The sequence below is a fragment of the Silene latifolia genome, chromosome 6 (genome assembly GCF_048544455.1).
Source record: "Silene latifolia isolate original U9 population chromosome 6, ASM4854445v1, whole genome shotgun sequence".
NCBI lineage: Eukaryota > Viridiplantae > Streptophyta > Magnoliopsida > Caryophyllales > Caryophyllaceae > Silene > Silene latifolia.
This window is the reverse complement of record NC_133531.1, coordinates 59,200,468-59,220,392: the sequence shown is the minus strand read 5'-3', so window position 1 is coordinate 59,220,392 and position 19,925 is coordinate 59,200,468. Positions and strand designations below refer to the sequence as shown.

The window sequence follows — 19,925 nt, the reverse complement described above, 5'->3', positions numbered from 1 at the left end:
TCTAATTTAACATGCAATCGCTATCATTAAATTATCTCTATTCAGATTTATTGCAACCTATATTGATTCTAACCCAGTCGGTGAAAGTCTCAATTTGCTATACTAGTCAATTAACCCTGGCCAGTAATTAACTAACTAGATGAAGAACAATAAACTGTACAACAACGAATAAGCAATTTTAACTATCAATTTATTAATTAATTCCCCCTTCTAACAACCTAGATCCCCATTCACCCTAGATAAGAGAATTAGCTACTCATATTAAAGGGACGAACAACAACAATAATTGATGAAGACATAATTAAAGACAATAAATAAGAACAAAGAAATAATAGCATGAACTAAATTAATAATTAATGAGGAAAGATTAAGTACCTTAACGAATAATGAAGAACGGAATTTAGATCCAAAAGTAAGAACAATAATTTAATCTAAAAGTATTTTGAGAGTTTTCTAGGGTAGCAATACGAAACTAAGTAAAATAAAGCGTAAAATAAACTAGGGTACGATTTAGGTATTTATAATAAAACATAACCGACTTCAGGAAAATTGCGGAAAATAAGGAAATAAGTGGATCCTCGATCGAGCCTGGTCTTACTCGATCGAGTCACCAACTTCCTCGATCGAGCCTGGCCATAGTTGATTGAGGCACCATCCCGTTTCAGCTCCTTTCTTCGTGTTGTCTTCTTAACTTTTCTTCCTTCATTCTTAGGGATTCCCGTGCCATGCTTCGTGTATTCCTTCATACCTAGTCCGCGATGCCCATTTCATTCCTTTGCTCCTCAAATGCATCATTCCTTCATTAAAGATCAAATAGCGGAAGTATCGACATTCTAACATAAAAGGCATGTAAATGATATAATCTAGCACGAAAACCGTATCAAAAGCAATTAAGGGGAAGCATAAATATGTATATAATTATGACTCATCAGTTGGTCTTCCATCATTTTGGAGAACCATATTTTGAATGTCAAAACCATGCTCATCTTCTTGTTGTGTGTGGGTGTAAAACTGGTCATGTTGTGACATTTGAAATTGGTTGTAGAGTAAGTCTTGGGTGGGTGGTTTTTGTGGATATTAGGTGTTGTGATTTTGGTGGGGAAAGTTGGGTAGTAGTTAGGACTTTCATTGTATGAGTTGTAAGGTAGGTTTGTGTTGACTTGATCCTCAAACTCCCCATACCCATTGTAGTCATACTCAAAAGACTCACTACATACTCCATGTGTCAAGTCTTGAGCCATCATCATAGCTAAGACAAGGAAACAACTACAACCAAGGAAACTACACAAAAACGGTAAGAACGACCTTGAGGAACTAAATTAAAATAGACAAACAAACAAGAACTTAATCACATAACACCGTCCCTGGCAATGGTGCCATTTTGATGAACGTTGTCGTCGTACGCTCAATCAAACACATTTATATTCTCAACAAACAACTAGATAGTGGTTAAGTCGAGGTCGATCTACGGGACGGTGTACTTTGGGTTCTAAGTCTATCTACCTCAATTTATGCTAGTGTCACAAATATTGGGGTTTGAAGATGTTGGTTCTAGACTAATGAAAGTAATAAAGATCAATTAAAGATAAAACAAGCAACAAAGGAAAAGATGCAAACAATTGATTAAAGATACTAGGGTATCATGGGATCATAGGGGAATCATGGTGAGATAACATAAATGAGTTACATAGATGCAAGCAATTATTATTATCGGAATCAAGTTAGTGTAAATCTTACAATTCGTAGGGAAACTTAGGTCTCGGAGCCGAGTCGGTCAAGACTTTACAACACCTACAAGTCGACTTGGTTTCCCCTATTCATGATGAGATAACATAAACAAGTCCTAGGAAGGCTTGGGTCCCGGAGTCGAGTCGGTCAAGACTTTACAACACCTACAATTGATTTAATTCTTCATATTCAATTATATGCATGATCTAACAAGCCTTGAGTTGGTTTATGTCTTACAAGTCTTGTTGAAAGGATAAGAGAAACATGCTAGGTTGTCAATCAAGCAAATAATCAAACATGACATGTGCATAAGTTGAAAATACAATAAGCAAACATTCATATGAACTCATTAAGCATAAATTTTTCCCATGATTAACTTCCCTAATACCCCACTAATCCCTAGTTAAGTGACTACTCACTACTCATCATGATTATTATGCTAGCAATGGTGTCAAACATTACAACACAAGTGAACATGATGAAAGAGTGAAACAATAAACAATAATTAAGTAAAGAGTGAAGGAATTATACCAATATTAAGATGAACAAATGGAAAGGAAAGAATAATATAAGAGAACTGGATTGATTGATGGAGAGTTGTCAATTCTCCAAATAACAACACAATAATCTTCAATTACCCAATAAGAAATCTTGAACAATAATTAAGGAAAGATTAAATTGTAATTTGTGGAATGATTAAAGACTAATCTATTTTAATCTACTCCTAATCTAATCTAAGGGAACTTAATCCCAACTAAGAGGACTTAATCTCTTGATTATTACAAATGGAGTATATATAGTGGGTACAACATTAGGTTAAATAAGGGTAGATTAGAAAATAATATGCTTAAGTGTCGAAGAAGCCTTGCACGTTTCAAGAGGATCCGTGGGAGGCATTTATGGGCACCAACTCGAGCGGGTTGAGGGCCAACTCGAGCGGGTTGAGGAGCAGCTCTTTTCCCTTTGTTTATTTGCTTATAATGCTTCCATATACTCCTTAGTACTATCACCTTTGGTCATCATTCTTGCCTCCTCTTCATACTAGTCCATCCAAGATCATCAACAAGCTTCTGAATATGCGCGAGAGACGGGAATTCCGCCTCATTATCTTCTTTCCTACAAGACATATGAAATGCACTAGGAAAGCAAATAGAAAGCAATTGACGGATAAAATGGCTATGAAATGCTATATTAGTATGCAAAATTAGGCTCAATTAGGGTACTAAATTATGACTCACATCAAAGCCCAAGCAGACTTGATCAACTGAGAAATGTACTCGATCAAGTACACTCAGGCTCGATCGAGTACACTTTATTTTCACTATTTTTCCGCAATTTCCATAAGTTGGTTATGCCTTACTATAAATACCCAACTCGTACCCTATGTTATTTTTACGTCTTATTTTACCTAGTTACGCCACTTCACAATAAATTCTCTCTAAAACCTCTTAGTTTAGTTTATTGTTCTTACTTTCGGATCTAAGCATTCCTCTATTACGATATTATTATTAATCTTTCTTCTATTATTAATCATTCATTTATTGTTCATCTTTTATGCTTTAATCATGTCTTCTACAATTATTATTATTGTCATTACCGTTAGTATGTGTAGCTAATTTCATAATCTAGGGTGAAATGGGATCTAGGTTGTTAGAAAAGGGTTAACTAATGAATTGATTGTTAAATTGCTCTTGATTGTTGTTCAATTGTTGTCTTACATCCAATTAATTAATTATTGATCAGAATTGGTTAATTAGTCTTGCAAACTAGGATTTTCACCGACCGGGTTAAGACTAGTATAGGCCACAATAATTGAATTAGACCGACTTAATAATAGTGATCGCATGTTAAGTTTAGATCTAAAAAGACATATTAGAATCGACCGATCGTATGACTTTCAACAATATAAATTGCTCAATCAATGAATTGAATCTCACCCTTGGATGACTACCTAGTGAACCCGATCGCTAGACTCTTTTAATATATTTGAATTCGTTTTATTTACCTCGCAATTAGTTTTAGAAATCAACCAAACCTTCAAGAAAACGGTTACTTTAAGACGAATCTAAATAATAGCAAACTAGAATAATTAACTCGCCTCCCAGTGGATTCGACCCTTTCTTACTGCTAGCTACTAGTTAGTTGAGAATATGATTTATTTTAATAGATCAACGATTGAAAATAACCTTATCACCTCCCCCATCACCGCTTTAGCGTAAATTAATTTTACTTTGTTATTTTGATTAAAATAATGATTATGCCAATTAAAAAACTTCTACTAAATTTAAAAGAACTTAGTAAGGAAAAAAAAAAGTAATTGGATAATGTATAAAGAAATCATATCTCATCTCTCCCATTTCCCCATCATCGTCATCATCATTTACTTCTTTTTCGTCTTCTTCTTCTTAACAATGTGTCAAGAATTTACGTGAAATTGTACAACAAAATACGTACGATATCAAAAATAAACTACTCCAATATGAAACAAATTGAATACACAATTTCTTAAATTAAATAGTAGATCACCAATGAAAGTGTAGGATGAAATTCCTTCAACTGATCCTCAGTTTTGTTCCATAAATAAAATAAACTTATGATCAACTAATTGCTGACTTGAAGTTAAATAAGTAAAGAAAATAAATTATTATTATTATTATTGTTAATGTTATTGTTATATATTTCGTTTCAATCCTGAAATAATTGACATAAATTTCCTAATTCTCCCGTGAATAAGAATATTTGCATCCTGTCCAAATTCAGTGAGGCACTGCAAGGCTTGCCTACAAATAGTGTTGCCTTAGAGGCAACAATGGACTACGAACAACTAAAATACCCTCCGCCGCCAACATGGACAACAAACGAAACGTCTGATTGGTCTCTCCTCCTTTACAAGGTGCCAAAACTCTCGTCTTTAACAGAAACATAACACATGTCATGAGAACAATCAGCTGCTTCAAATTACCTAAACTTTACTGTATATCGCTAAGTTCTAATCTATTCGAAGTGTATGCCCTTAAACTAACAAAAATTCTACATCAACCTTTCTCAGTTTATCCTAAGGCCTGTTTGGACGACACTTCGGTGAAACATTTTATTCACCAAAATTTCAACTCCCGATTTTTTTTGCAAATTTGTTTGACAAGTAGCTTATTTGGTCAAATAAGGTCACTAAAATGAAATGTTACTGCTCGGGGTAGCGTTTGAGAAATCAGTCACACTAAATGACTTATTTTTCATTTTGTACCCTTTTATTCTATAATATTAAAATAATTTTCATATCCTTTTACGTCATTTTACCAAAATCAATATCTTTTCAATTAGTTTGTAAACACATTTTTATATAATCGATTCCTTATCACTTCCTAATTTTCAAATTCCTTATCGATTCTTTTTTCATGTTTGATTAGGCTTTTTCGGTTTTTAAATTTCCTTTTCAGATAGTTTTGCCAAACAAAGCTTAAGATCAGAAGACACGATGGCATATATTCACTATATAATCATGCAATATCTCTATAGTTTATAGACATTATTAGGAGCTATATCTAACGATATCTAATGAGAAATCTTTAAAAGTTATATCCACACTCTTCATCTACATACATTTAAAGATCCAACACTACTTCAATAGCCACAAATTAATTCGACTAGCTCTAGTACTTATGACTGGTCTTTTTTTTCCCATATAATTAATTCTTAACTAAGCCGTTAACAAAATCATCAGAACAATGGGAATATGTAGGGGATCTAACAAAACTTTATTTACAAAAAATTCACCGATATACTTGAGATTTGACACTTTGCATGAAATACCTAATTGTTTGATCTGGAAAACTTAAAGTGGTCATAACACGTGTTTACGAGCTCAGAAAATGACTATTTTTAATCGATTATCTTTCCGAGAACTACAATTTAAAAAGAAAAGTCTTATTTGGATCTCGTGACTACAGGTTTTGTTTGTCAAAGTTCGTTTAACTGAACAACTTTGAGTGACCATATCTTTGATCACGACTCACGAGTTTCAATCTCGAAAGATTTTTTTCAATTCAATTTTAAGTAACGGCCGTTGAATGCATTTACCTGATCCAATCTAATACTTCCCCACCCGTGTTTAAGAACACAGCCGTTGAATGCGTGGTCGGGAGTCCGAGTCCGAGTCCGAGCCCAAGATCGAGTCCGTAAAACCATATTACTATAACCTAGGTTGCACGAACACTTCTCTTAATCAGCCGTCTCGTGTCCGACACCGACACTCCTCCGACACACGCCTAAACGTGTCGGACACCTATAAAGCCGTGTCTAACTTCCTACTTTTATTTAAGCACGTGTCCGACGCGTGTCCATGGTATTTGGGCACGTGTCCGACGCGTGTCCTTGGTATTTTGACATTATTTGGGGTGAATGATGTTCTTTAGACGAAAAATGAGATGTCGAAAGAGATTGATTAGAATATAGGTCTGGCTGGAAGTGAAAACGAGTTATAATCAAGGCCAAATTTTACCTTTACATATTAAAATTTAATATCAAATACTTTTACAAAAAATAAAATCAAACGCTTATAACTAAAATATATATATATATATTTTATTAAATTTAAATAACGTGTCTCATATCCTAAATTTCATGGCGTATCACGTATCCGTGTCGTGTCCGTGTCCGTGTCCGTGTCCGTTTTGGTGCTACCTACCCTAGCCCATAATCGATTCACCAAAATAGGTCTCTTAAACTTTCATTTGCTAAATAAAAATAGATAGTCGTACACTCGTGCTTGTTCAACAATGGATTTCCAACACTAATGAAGATCATGGTCAGTTTCTCCTTTGCTTCTTCTTCGATTATCAATTCAATTTTATCTCCTTTCTACCTATTCTTGATTATTTTCAGCTTTAGTTATTGTACACAATAGTTATATTAGTACCACAAATGCGGGTGCAACCTGTGGTGAAATTAGGGGCTAGCAGGGACACTCGCCTCGTAACCAATTCCAATTTCAAAATTTTATTAGATTTTTCTTTCTGTTTGGGCGTGAAGTTTATTGCATTACTGTTGAACCCCTCAAATTTTTCGCCCTGTTCCATTTAAATTGAGTTTGGTAATTTCTTGTCTTGCTAAGAAACCAATGTACAGTACTAATTTAGTAACCTACCCAACTCCATCCAGATCATATGTTTACCTTTTCCATTATTTGTGAGCGCTATGTTAAACAAATGATTGAAACGGAGGGAATATTTCACTTAAATCGAGTTCCCAGAGTTTATTTTGTATTTCTGTAGGTAAATTGGGTTTTAACTGTTGGTAGTCTGAAACATCTGTTTCAGGTAGTTGATCTAGTCTGTCAGCTTTATATATGTATTGGTTAGCCATTGATCCGATATTTATTTGATATGTTGATATTTTGGGATGGCAGTTTCGTTGGAATCATATGAAGATTAAAGGAGATATTAGTGTTAAATCATTGTTGTGGAAGATCAGAAGTGGGTTTGAGATGTTGTCACAAATTAAATGGGTTTCGCGTCATGGTGCTCATTTATCAATGGCCAGTATCGTGGCTGCCATTGGTCTTCACTTTGTTTTAAGAGACGGGACACTTGGTAATTTGTCAAATTTGTTGGTTTTCGATAGAGATACATCTTCTGAAAAACTATGGTTTGTGCCTGGGTTGCGAAATTTAGGCAATAATTGTTTTCTCAATGCAGTTTTACAGGTATATTAGAGTTTTTAATGATCTTCTCTTTCTTTTGGTTATGCCTTGATCTCCTGGCTTTACAACTTTGAATCAATATGATTAACTTGAGTTGGCCTTTGGAATTATTTTCATTTCCAGTCACTGGCTAGCTGTTCGAGTTTTAGGCGTTTTCTTGATGAACTCAAGGAATTTCAGTTATTGTCCAACGAAGGCCAAGTTGAAGATTTGCCCCTTATGATGTCTTTGGCTACTTTAGTAGAAGGTAATAATAACATTAATTATTTAGGGCTATTTTTTCTGCTGTTGGGTCATAGCATGCTGTTTTACTGCTTTCACATTGATTGTCTAAGTTTTAAACGAACTGGCCTTTTTAATGAACATGTTTTGTTTGATACGTAAAAGGTTTCATGTGCCTTTGTTATCTTTGTATGGCATTACCTCTGGTTATATATCTTTCCTGTGTTAGTCACAACTATAGTCTAAATGACTGATCATATAGTAAGTTTGCATTATGGCCTTCATCTAAGTTTACACTCTGTAGCTGGTATGTTGACTTCCGTGACTTGTTGGGTTTCTTGTTGAGTTGTATGCTGCACATCTGCAGTGGTCAGTAGCTTAACTTTTACATATGAGATTGCCAATACTGAGACTGTTACTTCCATGTTCTAACGGTTGTCTCTAATGGCAGAACTTGGCGCACTGAAAGATAGAAGTAGCTCCCTGAACCCCAAAAAAGTAATGTCAGCAATGCAAGATTATATCCCACAGTTCCAATTGGCAAATCAACAGGTGTTATATTCAGCGATAATTTCAATGCAGCGGCTTATTTTTCCGTATTACAATTTCTTTTTCTGATATTATATTGTGATTGGATTGGCCTCCAGGATTCAGCGGAAGCACTTCTTCATCTTCTCTCATGTCTAAGAGATGAATTATCAGATTCTCTTACGCCAAATTGTGGCTCCTTAGCAGATTTGGATACCCCTACAAGTCGCATTTTTGATATTGAGACGATACACAATGTAAATGAGATAAGAAGATGGCGGGAGCAATATCTGGGGCCTTTTGATGGTGTTCTTAGCAGTTTCCTGACTTGCCACACCTGTTCTTCTGAGGTTATGTGGCATCTAATTCACGGCTAACCCAGAAATTTTTGATTCCGGTGTCCTGCTGAAAATATTTAAGCTTTCATTAAAAAAAAGTTCAAAAGAAGTTTTTTTTATCACATTAATTGGACAAAATGCAGAGTTAGTTTTCCTGTGCCTGAGACCCTGAGTCCACATACATAGATCCGCCAATGCATCCAATATTATTGCATACTGCTGCTGGTACTAAGATAAAGTATTGAACTATCTATCTTCTCTGTAAATGCAGATTCTGATGGACTCTGGTTTCTTCCATACGTTGCCCCTCTCACTAATGTCCAACACTAAAACCTCTGTAGTATGCTTCTGTTCTGCGCATGTTCATTTGTGGTTTCTTCGTGTGACTTGAGCTGGTTGTCTGTGTGACTGAGATTGTTTTTATCCTTTTTACATGCATGTTATGTTAGCTGGGTAAATTCAAACTAGAGGATTCCATAAAAAGGTTCCTGTCTCCTGAACTTGTCGAGAACTACTCTTGTAGTCATTGCTGGCACATTGCTGCCTCTAAATACTTGACTTCAATTGAAGGAAAGCAGGCAAGTCCCTCTATTTCTCTCATTTTCTTTGAACTTTTCCTCAGTTGGTTGTCCATAACGATTTTGGTACCAAAACCAATAAATGGTATATTAAGTATCTTTGGATGTTACCCACATGTTTTTGTGTTGGTTAGGAAGAGATTTGCAAGTTGAGAGGCTGTGCTGCGCAAGAATTTTGTGATTGCAAGAACTTACCATCGCTACAATCCCTTCCTTGGTCAAATCGTTTTTCACATACTATCAAGCAACTCCACATTGCTTGTTTTCCTCAGGTATGAGTTCTCTCTGCTGCACTTCTCTTTGCTCTGCTCATTTGCTCTACCACAAAAATAGCACCACCTAGTATACATCTAGTATTTGCTCTGTTATTATCAAGAATTGCAATTGTGAATATGGTTTCTGATTGTTGGAGTGAATATCATGGAATGAGCTGGAATTTATATGTTTTGAGGAAGGCAGTTTGGTCGACGGTTCACTCAGTAGAAGGCACTTTGAATGTGAGCAAATGTCCTTGTTAAGGATGTCAATCTCAATGCAGTATAGGGTGCTTTGGATTATTTGGGTCTATCATAATCTTGTTAGCCGGACAAAGTTATTTTTCCCTTGTTCTCATCCGTATCTTAATTCTTATCATACCTCTTTTTGTCTTCTAATCAGTTAGACAAGTTATTCGAATTTGTATGATCTGTGACTTTGCAGCTTCTTAATTTATTTGACAGAACTACTGAAGAGGAGGTACCTATGTTGAAGTTAGGATGTAGTGGTTTGGTTATTCCCTTGTTACTAGTCTCCCAAAAAAGATTTCATACAATGCCAGCAATTTACGTGTTAAGCATACGGGCATTAAATGTGGTTTACCAACCTTGTTTCTAGTTTGATATATATTTTGTTGAACAGATTCTCTGCCTTCACCTGCAACGCACTTCATTGAACTTATTGGGGGAGCTTGTGAAAATCCAGGTACTTCAAATTTCAAAGATTGATACCACATTTTTTACAAACTTCTGTGTCATATAGTTGGGCCCGAGCGTTTTGGTAACCAATGTGTTGATGGAGAATAGAAGACAAAACAAAACTACAATGATCAAGTCTCAATAAACTTTCTTTATATTAGGTTTTCAGTAGAGGTGGATTTAGGATTTGAGGAAGTGCGAACTAGAAAGGCAATGTGAGTATTTAATTTTTTAGGCGAGTTTCTAATTGTAGTTCCGATCCCGTCTTCTTGTAATAATGTGTCACCCAAACGTTTGCCTTTTTTCTAAAAAACATCTTGGAATTTTTATGGAATCCATTTTAATTAAGTAAGATATTGAGATGTTGGAAATTTTTTATCTCAATCTAGTAAGTAGCTGGTTTCATATCATGCTACAAATTCGTGAACAGAGAAACAATCTTTTCATGTTCATTTTACCCAACTCTCTTCCATCTTATTTTCGTATCTAATTTTTAAATTATAAACCGGGGTAATTCACTTCTTACAGTCACTACTATCATAAGTTTATGCATCGGATCTCAAAATAACAGAACTCTTACCTCTATGAAACCTTCATTGCGAGGCAGGAGAACAATAAAAAAATATAGAGAAGAGAAATCATGATAATGATACAAAGCAAAATAGACGAAGAAACATGTGGGGTAAGAGAATTAGTCACAAGCTCACAACACAAGTATAGTCTGTACACTATCTATATGCTTTCAGTCCAGGCTTTGAGACAATCACTTGCATAAACACTAAAAACAGGAATGGTCAAACGCTTGATTTGATCATCGTAATATACTTCATCAAATTATGGATTTTGTTTTAGCTTTTAATAGTTCAAGCCTGAACCATGGAAGATCAATAATCATTGTAACTCCTGCTACTTCGTGATGCAGATACATGCCTTTGATGTATTCTGTCATGTTGGCTGTCATACATTAACTAAATTTTTATGATTCCAGGGCCGCATTTCTTTTCCATTGATCTTGGATTTGTCACCATTCGCGAAGTATGAGTTTGACATACACAAGCGAAAGGTAAATGAGACAAAGATTCGAGGAGAACAGCTCTTTCCCTCATCCACCTATAATCCTCGTATTTTTGACATATGCTTAAATCCAAGTAAGCCAAATGATCATTATCTTTGATAGATAACTGCCGCGAAACTTAGAGTTATAGACATCATTTTGATATTTGACAAGTTGCAACAGTGAAAGTCAAGGACGAGGCTCCACAAATTTCTCCTCAGGAGTGTTCTCTACAAAATGCAACTTGCTCTAACAATATATCCGTGCCTACTGCAACTGATAAGGTTAGAGTCTTCTTTTGTTAATTATAAATGAATCGGACAGCTAAGTGAGAGCCTGCCTTAAGTGCCTTTTCAGTTTCCTACTGACCAATATTGATAAAACTCAGATAAGTAACTGGTTTAGATTCTAGATTATGGACTACTGGTTGCATTTTGTTTGTTTTGTTAATGGTTGACATCAGCTCTTTGTGATTTGTCCTTTACGTTACCTTGGTGTTACACATGATTTTTAATACAAGTGCCTAAGTCAACATGACTAAAACTTTGTCTGGTATTTATAACTGATGTAAATTTTAGTTGTGTGCTTATTTTTTACATGAGCACTTTCCCCTTCACTTCATATTACTTGAACTCGGATATGGCTATGAATGGCAAGTGCCTGAATCGCCATGATAGAAACATGCGACTAATTTTGAACACAGGTAGAGGGCATATCTTAAAAAGACCAATCTACCTCTTGAAGTTCAAATATCAGAATCCATTTTGAAGTGAAGCTGATATAAAATGCCAATCTATAAGTCAGTCCAATAAATACATTGCTGGCTGAAGCTAAAGGCTTTATTTCGTTCTCTTGTCTTTCAACCGTGTCATGCTAGCCTTTCTTCTTATCCTTGTTCCAAAAAATGTGTCTGATTGTCAAGTAGTCCAATGAACGTTTAGGTTAGGTACAGATTCCATTCTCGTACTTTTACTGTGTCATGTTGGACACCTCTTATAGCCAACATGCACTCATCAACTTCTGATTAATTTGGCCAGTGTCCTTGATAGGTGTAGAAAGGCGTGTATTATAGCTTTTTATAATTATCCATTTGGTACCATCTAGGATGTTTGTGTCAGCCTGAATTAAGGATGTCAACATTGATTCATGATCATCCTAAAAAGTACTTTTGGGTCACATTGATGCTCATTTTAGCCGCCTTCAGGTGTTTTAATCCACTACGTTCTCACTACAATCTACCTCAAAGACGATGTTACATGGTACTTTATTGATTGATATTGGATCAAGTGAGATCACACTTGATTGATATTGGATCAAAGGATGATCCACTACGTTCTCACTACAATCTACCTCAAAGACGATGTTACATGGTACTTTATTGATTGATATTGGATCAAGTGAGATCACACTTGATTGATATTGGATCAAAGGATGATCCACAACAATTTTCAATGGATTATGCTTTTATATTCTGAAAAGCAATTCCGAAACGAGTATTACAGCTATTTTGTATAATCTTGGGCGCGTGTGTTACAATGCGTTTAGATTGCTTATGCCAACTTTATGTTATTCAAAGCCTATCTTTATGCCGATGGTATCTTGTTCGTTAACCAACGTGCACCTATAGGCAACAATTCTCACTCGATTCTTTCCCATGCCTTTGAATCCGTATGGTGGTATGTTATAACCGTTATATTTGGCTGCCACCGCCGCCGCCGTGTCGTCGTCGTTTATGTCACCCTGAAACAATTTTTTATGCCACATGGTTGCCCTGTTTACCCACTCAAAGGTGTTTCTGCCTTTACATGGTTGCCCTGTTTACCTACTCAAAGGTGTTTCCTGACCTTTGTGGTATGAGCTTCGAAAATGGCGTGAGAATAATCGTTAATCGGGTTTTATCTATTGATTAGTTGGATCAAATGTGATCAGTTTAACCCATGGGCTCGCCTGAGATGATTCTCAACAATTTTCAATTTATTCTGCCACTCATAAAGCTGTCTTGAACATTTTTTTATAAATTTATAGTCTTCGAATTTGGCCATTTTGTAGCATATTAAGTGACTCTGTTACACCGAGATTTTCAACCCGGACTCGTAGTCATCTCATAGAATCCGTAGACTAATTTTGTTCGACTTGGGTGCTTTATTTAGTTGTCTTGTGGTATTTTGATCCATTGTACCTTTAGTACGAGGTATCTCATGGAGGATGCAATACAATACTATATTGATTGATATTCAATAAAACGCGACCATTATAGCCAATCTGCTGATCTGCTCTCTTTTATTGCTTTTCGATTAGTTACCGATTGTTTTGCCACAATGTCAAACGTGTATTGTAACCTTATTAAGCTATCTTTTTTCTTATTATCTCGAGCCTGTGGAATGAGTTAAATTTGTCATTATCATTTTATATATATCATATTACTTGAATGTGTTATTATCCACCAAACTGTTACTTCATATTCCCTGAATGCCATCATTTTAGCCCACACACCCATAGTAGGGTCCTCAAAAAATTTAATTGATCTTGGCAGATGGCACTGTGTCCCTTACAGTTGTCCCAGGCATCTATTATAACATGCACATTTAACCATTTTTGTAACATATTGGAAGATGGCTTGTGGATAATATATCTATTTTAAATTAATTGTGACGCCTATAAGGCTATAAGCACACATTTACGACTCTATCTTGATGTCTGTACTGCCCCTTAGGATTCGAACTAACTTGGCTTACACAGTATGATGGTGGAGGTTTTTTTTGTTTTCATCACATTTCGAACTACATAGCCAGCAAAGACCATAAGGGTGTAATTTATTGTCTTTTAGGATGGCAATTGTTTTTTTCTGGAGGAAGATTACTTACATTTGTCTCTGTATAGGTTTTTAATGATACAATGCCTTCAAAGGCCCAATTGTATCGCCTCGTTGCTGCTGTGGAACACTTTGGAAAAGCAGGCAGTGGTCATTACACAGTATACAGAGGGGTGAGAGCTCAAATAGAAGAGGGTCATGTTGATGGAGGAATCAATAAACTTCCTATGCAATGGTTTCACATTTCAGACTCAAATGTACATCATGCTTCGGAAGAAGACGTTCTTGGTGCAGAGGCCAGTCTGCTTTTTTATGAGAGAATTTAAGCCCCCTCTCCAAGCTGTTCTCGAGTTGGATTGCCATTCTTGGAAAATAATCTGCTAGGTAAATACTATTTCATTTATTCTCACTTCTACATTTCGTTTAGTGATTATTACTCCCTCCATCTCTTATACATCGTCTTTATTTGACTTTGATGGGTATAAATGTCAGTCCCATATTTTCTAATGATATATATACACCTGATACAACTTTATAATTTTTTTTTATTAGTGTAAGGTACAATGTGACGGTCCAATCTTAAAATTAGAAATGAAAAGTATTTCCGTTTATAGTGAAGGAAGATCGGCTCAAGATGATATAACAAACGCTTTTTCTGGTGTACCACTTTACGAGCTCACATTCATTATTAGAATGTCATGTGAATGCTTACTATTGCTTACTCCCCTGTTTTCTAATATATGACGGTTTTGCTTTTCAAGGCGAGTCTTTGACTTTAATTTTTTCAAAAATATGAGTCTCCAAAAATCACAGAAATTATTATACGTTAAATTACAGAAATTATTATACATTTCATAATATTTACTCATATTTTTTAGAGATATTGTAGAGAGGTGAGTCTCTTGAAATGAGAATGCCATATATAAAAAAATAGAGGGGATACATACCCGTTGGCTTTATTGATTAAGCTGGATTGTAGAATCAATGTATGCTGCATGAATCTCTAGTAAGAACGTGCTTACCTTTCAATAATGCTCCAGAAGTTTGTCGTAGAGTCGCATAAAGGACAACAAGAGTTTTTAGCAATATAGCATTCCCTTAAAAGTACTTGCAACCCACAAAAGTATGGCAGTGCACATTCTATCAGTTTCCTTGAAGATTAGGGTTACATATATCTGTCCGGACACCTTAGTTGAAGGGTAAATGGTTTATGTAAGTAGCTTGGGACTAATGACATGGGCGGGTAGGGATATCTCGTATAATCCTTCCCATTATTTACAAAACTCTGCCATTGAACAACCAATCCTAGATATCTAGGCGGTCGAAATGAGTTGTTTTTCTATTAGAGGTGTTCGATTGTTAATTTAAGTCTCTATGTAAACGAAATCATGTTCTACAAAAATCGAATTGAAGAAAATGTAATATTGAACCCAAAAAAACATAGGTGAAAATGTGAAACTTTGAAAGTGGGTTTAGGTAGCAGAAATTCGATTGCAGGAAATTTATTGGGTACGCGAATAAACTTGGTTTGTTTTGGACATATTTAATATATGTGTTGTGTATCCCTTTATGCTTACCCATACTTGTAGGCTTATAACTACACCTTGTGTAAAATGCCAACCTAAAGCATTTTGGCCTATCCTTGAGTTAGCCTTGTGATTAAGTGCCTTATGGCCACTTTTTTTAAAGGGTTTTTTTTACATGGTACCCTTGTATTTATTCAAATTCTACATGGTATTCCTCGCTTTTCAAAAATATCAGTGGTACCCCTAAATTTAGTGAAAACATCTTAAAATGCCCAAAATGCTCTAATCCGCCCCTTTAAAATGTTTAATTTATACATTTTTGATTGATTTTTTGGCAATAATTTGTCATGTCATTAACATAACCATCGTTTACTCAATTGTAAACATATTTTCTTTACAAAATTTAACTGATTCAGAATGTGTTTTTTAGTAGTTTGAGTATTTTTAGAACATTTTACTAAGTTTAGAGGTACCACGGATATTTTAAAAACGTAGGGGTACCACGCAGAATTCAAAGAAACACCGGGGGGGGGGGGGGGGGGGGGGTTACCTTGTAGAAAAAACCCTTTTTTAAACTATGCCAAGCACCTAGAGGAGGTTCCTTCATCAACCCTAAATTGTACTCCTTACAATGACATTAAGTATTAGCCAATGCATAGAAGTATTTTTGCATGCTGTGCTGATATTTTCTACACTTATAGGCAATACGAAAGTAACCAGTTACGGCCTATAGTTGATCGGCATGGCTGATATTTGGTCTATATTTTCTACACTTAAAGAGGCAATAAAAATGTAGCCTGCTATTGCTGTGATTTGATTGGCATGGCTGCTATTTGGTCCACAGGCAGTATCAACTATCATAGGCCTATATGTACAACAACAGTCAAGAGAGGTAAATAGGAAAAATACAAAAGATAATTCTCCGTCATTGTGTGTGCCACGGCATTTTTGTAGCTACAATTTTTCACTATTTATCGTGATCGCGGCTAAATGGCTAATTCTGCAATTAAATATTATGCTCGATAGGTGGTCAAAAAGAAGATGGTTGCGCTAGTGTAGAATCTGTAGTTGAATCTTTCAAGCTAGTTAGATAATCTCTTAGAGCTGGCAACACCCTACTCAACTCCAGAAACCGTTCTGACTTGTTTGATACCCGACCAATCGGACACTCAAAATTACAAAAAATCATAGCACCCAAAACCAACTGTATCTGACCCAACATTATACAATACTCTTTTTTTGGTTCTTGTTGTAGAGTAAGGATGCAAGCTTTGATTAATCATGAATGATGTAGTTACCGGAATCCCACGCAGCATCGTATTGATTGCAGTTGGTTTGTTGCTGTGGCTTTGGATCCATCATCCATGATCACATAAGTGATTTAGGTTTGGAGGCACCTTAGAAGGTCCACTTAGACAGCTACAACAGTTATCTGCTTTTCATAAAGTAAACAAACAATCACTTATATGATGATGAATCGAAAGGCACTTAGTTGCAGCTTGTGGGACTCAGCAGCCTGAAGCCCTTTGCGCTGAAATGATGTTGCCCATTTCCCTCCTAGTGTATTCATTTCATACATCCTTCTCGCAACATCTTTTGACTTTTGCTTGCCTTTGTCCAATTGTTTTTTTCATCAATCATTTTCTGCTTTGTGCTTATTACTCCCCTAATTTTAATTGTGATTTAACTGTTGCTTCGAATAATTATTCCAGCGATGAGGAGGTATATTGGATAAGACTTTTTATGGTAGACTGTAGCATGATTTGTGATAATTTAAGGGGCGCTTGGTTTGAAAGGGGATGGAGAATGAAATCAAGAAGAGTAAGGAGGGGAAACAAATGGTTTGGTTGTGAGTGTGCAAGAGGATGAAAACAAATAGACTTCGATAGGAATAGGTAATACACAATTTTTCTCATATATTTTAAACCAAAAATCATAATACAAAATTCGTAGGAGTTGATTCACAATTTGTTGAGACTTGAGGGAATTTGTAACCATGCCTCAAACCACGATCACCACCCCGGAACTAATAGGAATATTTATAATAGTTGGGTTTCAACCATCACCTTAAGGTTTTGGTTGAGATGGTTCATCTATCATGGTATCAGAGCCAGTGTGACCGAAGGTCACGGGTTCAAATCCTGGCAACCTCAAAAACACGAAGTGGAAACCCAGCACACGGTACGGGGGAGCCGGTGTACAACTAGCCACTCTTCAAGCCCGCCCAACGGGCATTTGAGTGAGGGAGCGTAATAGGAATATTTATAATAGTTGGGCTTCAACCATCATCTTAAGGTTTTGGTTGAGATGGTTCATCTATCAGGAACCACCACCATCAGCCCATCATTTTGACCGTCGTAGCTACGAGCTTACGTCATTAACTTAACAATCATCACTTTTCTGCTTTGTGCTTACTGGTGTCCTCGTTATATCATTATGAATTATGAATTATGATTTATAAATTATGATTTATGATGATCTTCATAGAAAGATTCAATTATATTCAATTATATTTTGGCTTTCCGTTTTAGCGTAAGATAAGATATTCATATCAAAAAAGTTAAAGCTAATTGCTCGTTGCATATGCCACTGTGGTCTCCCATCATCTACAATATCAGCCCCTTGGTGTTTCTTACCCACCAACTATAACCATATGCTTTTTCCATCCGATTTGATCCTTTCAATCCTGATTCACAATGGACCATTAATTTATTGTCCCCTTTATTCTAGTGAAGGGTCGAATAAAGCAATATGACTCACTAATTGTTAATGCTTCTTATATCGCCCTCGTTAGGCTAAAGGTCATATCCACTAACTTTAATATGGACCAAAAAGACATTGTAACTATATAAAGTAATTATGTGAACAACCAAATCATTCATTTTATGAAACACGCGTAAAACACTAATATTTCTTGTTTCTCTTTTTTTTTTGCCTTGTATTTTAGACAATGATCCTTTCTTACTCTATATAACAGCAAAGCTAGGAAGTGGTGATTCCCCACGTCTAAGGTAGTTTTGGTGATGGAAAAGAGTAAATCATTCCCAGAGTACTCTTCCTATGTTAATGCCCGGTATGCATTCGAGGACCAGCCTAAAGCATACAACTTCAATGGCAACGGGGATGAATTCGCGTCCTCTGGGAACCCGGAGATGAAGCGCAAGAAGAGGGTGGCGTCTTACAACATGTATTCTGTGGAGGGTAAGTGGAAATCATCTTTGAGGAACAGCTTTAAGTGGATTAAAAGTAAATTCAGCGATAAATATTTTGATGCGTAAAACTGTGTTAGGTGTCAGTCCTGTTCAAAGGATCAGGATGTTTATTTGATTCGTATCATCGTTGAGTCTTCTGCATGTACGTACAGTTTGGTTATGATGGTATACTTGCGTGAAGTATGTGGAAAGAGTCTATTCCATGATGATTTGTGTTTCGAATAATTTTCATTTCCAATGGAGCCGTAAACTTAATATTGTTTGGGTTTGGGATATTTTGAAATGAAGTTTAAGTGGTTCATTAAAATAAGTGTTTATATTGTATGCATATGCTTGGTCTCTCAGTCTATCACCCTCCCTTTCCTAATAGGGCGAAAACTGTTTCAAGTTTTGGGGGTATTGTTCTCGCTTGTTGATTTAGACTGTTCCATTTAAATGGCATCTATGATCTATGTGATCATTTCACTTTGCACTTGCACAGAATATTTTCCGAAGTGTATGTATGCCTGTAATTTTCAAATGACGTAATCACATATTAGTTGTTTAACTATTTCCCTTTTAATAATTCATTTATCTTATTACGAAATCAACCCAGTAATCACACGATACTCTCTTCTAACATCTTTTTCCCTGTTCGCTGGTCTCTCTCAAGTGTGAAAAATCTCTCTTGCGCTAGTTTGTGCTCATTGCTAATCGGGTATATAAGTTGCTTCAGATGCATTTCACGCTTACAGGTTGCAACTGTTTTAAACAATGTAGTTTGTATTTCCCTATTTTCTCTCCCTGATAGAATTCTGTCATCTCTTCTCAGGCAAAGTAACATAATCGTTTTGCTTGATTTTCACTCCAATAAAGTTGTATTTGTCCAAGGGTGAAAAATAACAACTATACAGCAAGGAACTGAATGTGCTCCTGAAAACTGTACAAGGAAATTGTGGGGATAATATCTGTCTGTACAAATTCCACAACACATAAATAACTAGTAAAGTACCAATTTGTAGGCAGATATCATCTGTGCATGGTTGATGATTTCCTGTCAGTCTTGGATGTCCTTGGTAAACATCGTCACCAGGTGTACCCCAGAAACATCAATGCATTGATTGAATATTAACAACTCATTTGCTTTAAGCATAGATTTCGACTTGTTATCGGGCAAAACCCTCAATACTGATACGGTCATCTCTAGTTACCTCTTGCGATATCAAGGGAAGATCGAGAGGTCCCAGTGAGTCATTCTGTAATTAGCCGCAAAATAAAGGGAAACAAATTAGTGCCA

The 19,925-nt window shown here is 35.9% G+C and overlaps 1 protein-coding gene across 3 annotated transcripts; it reads left to right on the top strand.

The window, feature by feature from the left end:
- The first annotated feature begins 6,432 nt into the window (after positions 1-6,432).
- On the top strand, positions 6,433-18,957 carry LOC141586819 (ubiquitin carboxyl-terminal hydrolase 27-like). 3 transcript variants are annotated; one of them, XM_074408186.1, is made up of 13 exons: positions 6,433-6,532; positions 7,133-7,429; positions 7,550-7,673; positions 8,100-8,200; positions 8,296-8,526; positions 8,786-8,851; positions 8,964-9,092; positions 9,227-9,364; positions 9,990-10,052; positions 11,034-11,193; positions 11,274-11,383; positions 13,980-14,295; positions 18,415-18,957. In XM_074408186.1, exons 1-12 carry the CDS (start codon positions 6,521-6,523, stop codon positions 14,235-14,237), a joined length of 1,689 nt encoding a protein of 562 aa, XP_074264287.1. In that variant the 5' UTR covers positions 6,433-6,520; the 3' UTR covers positions 14,238-14,295; positions 18,415-18,957. The 3 variants fall into 3 exon arrangements, with proteins under 3 accessions (XP_074264287.1, XP_074264286.1, XP_074264288.1); XM_074408185.1 differs by having other exon boundaries at positions 8,786-8,854; XM_074408187.1 differs by having other exon boundaries at positions 8,786-8,854; positions 11,283-11,383; positions 18,415-18,922.
- The last annotated feature ends 968 nt before the right edge of the window (positions 18,958-19,925 follow it).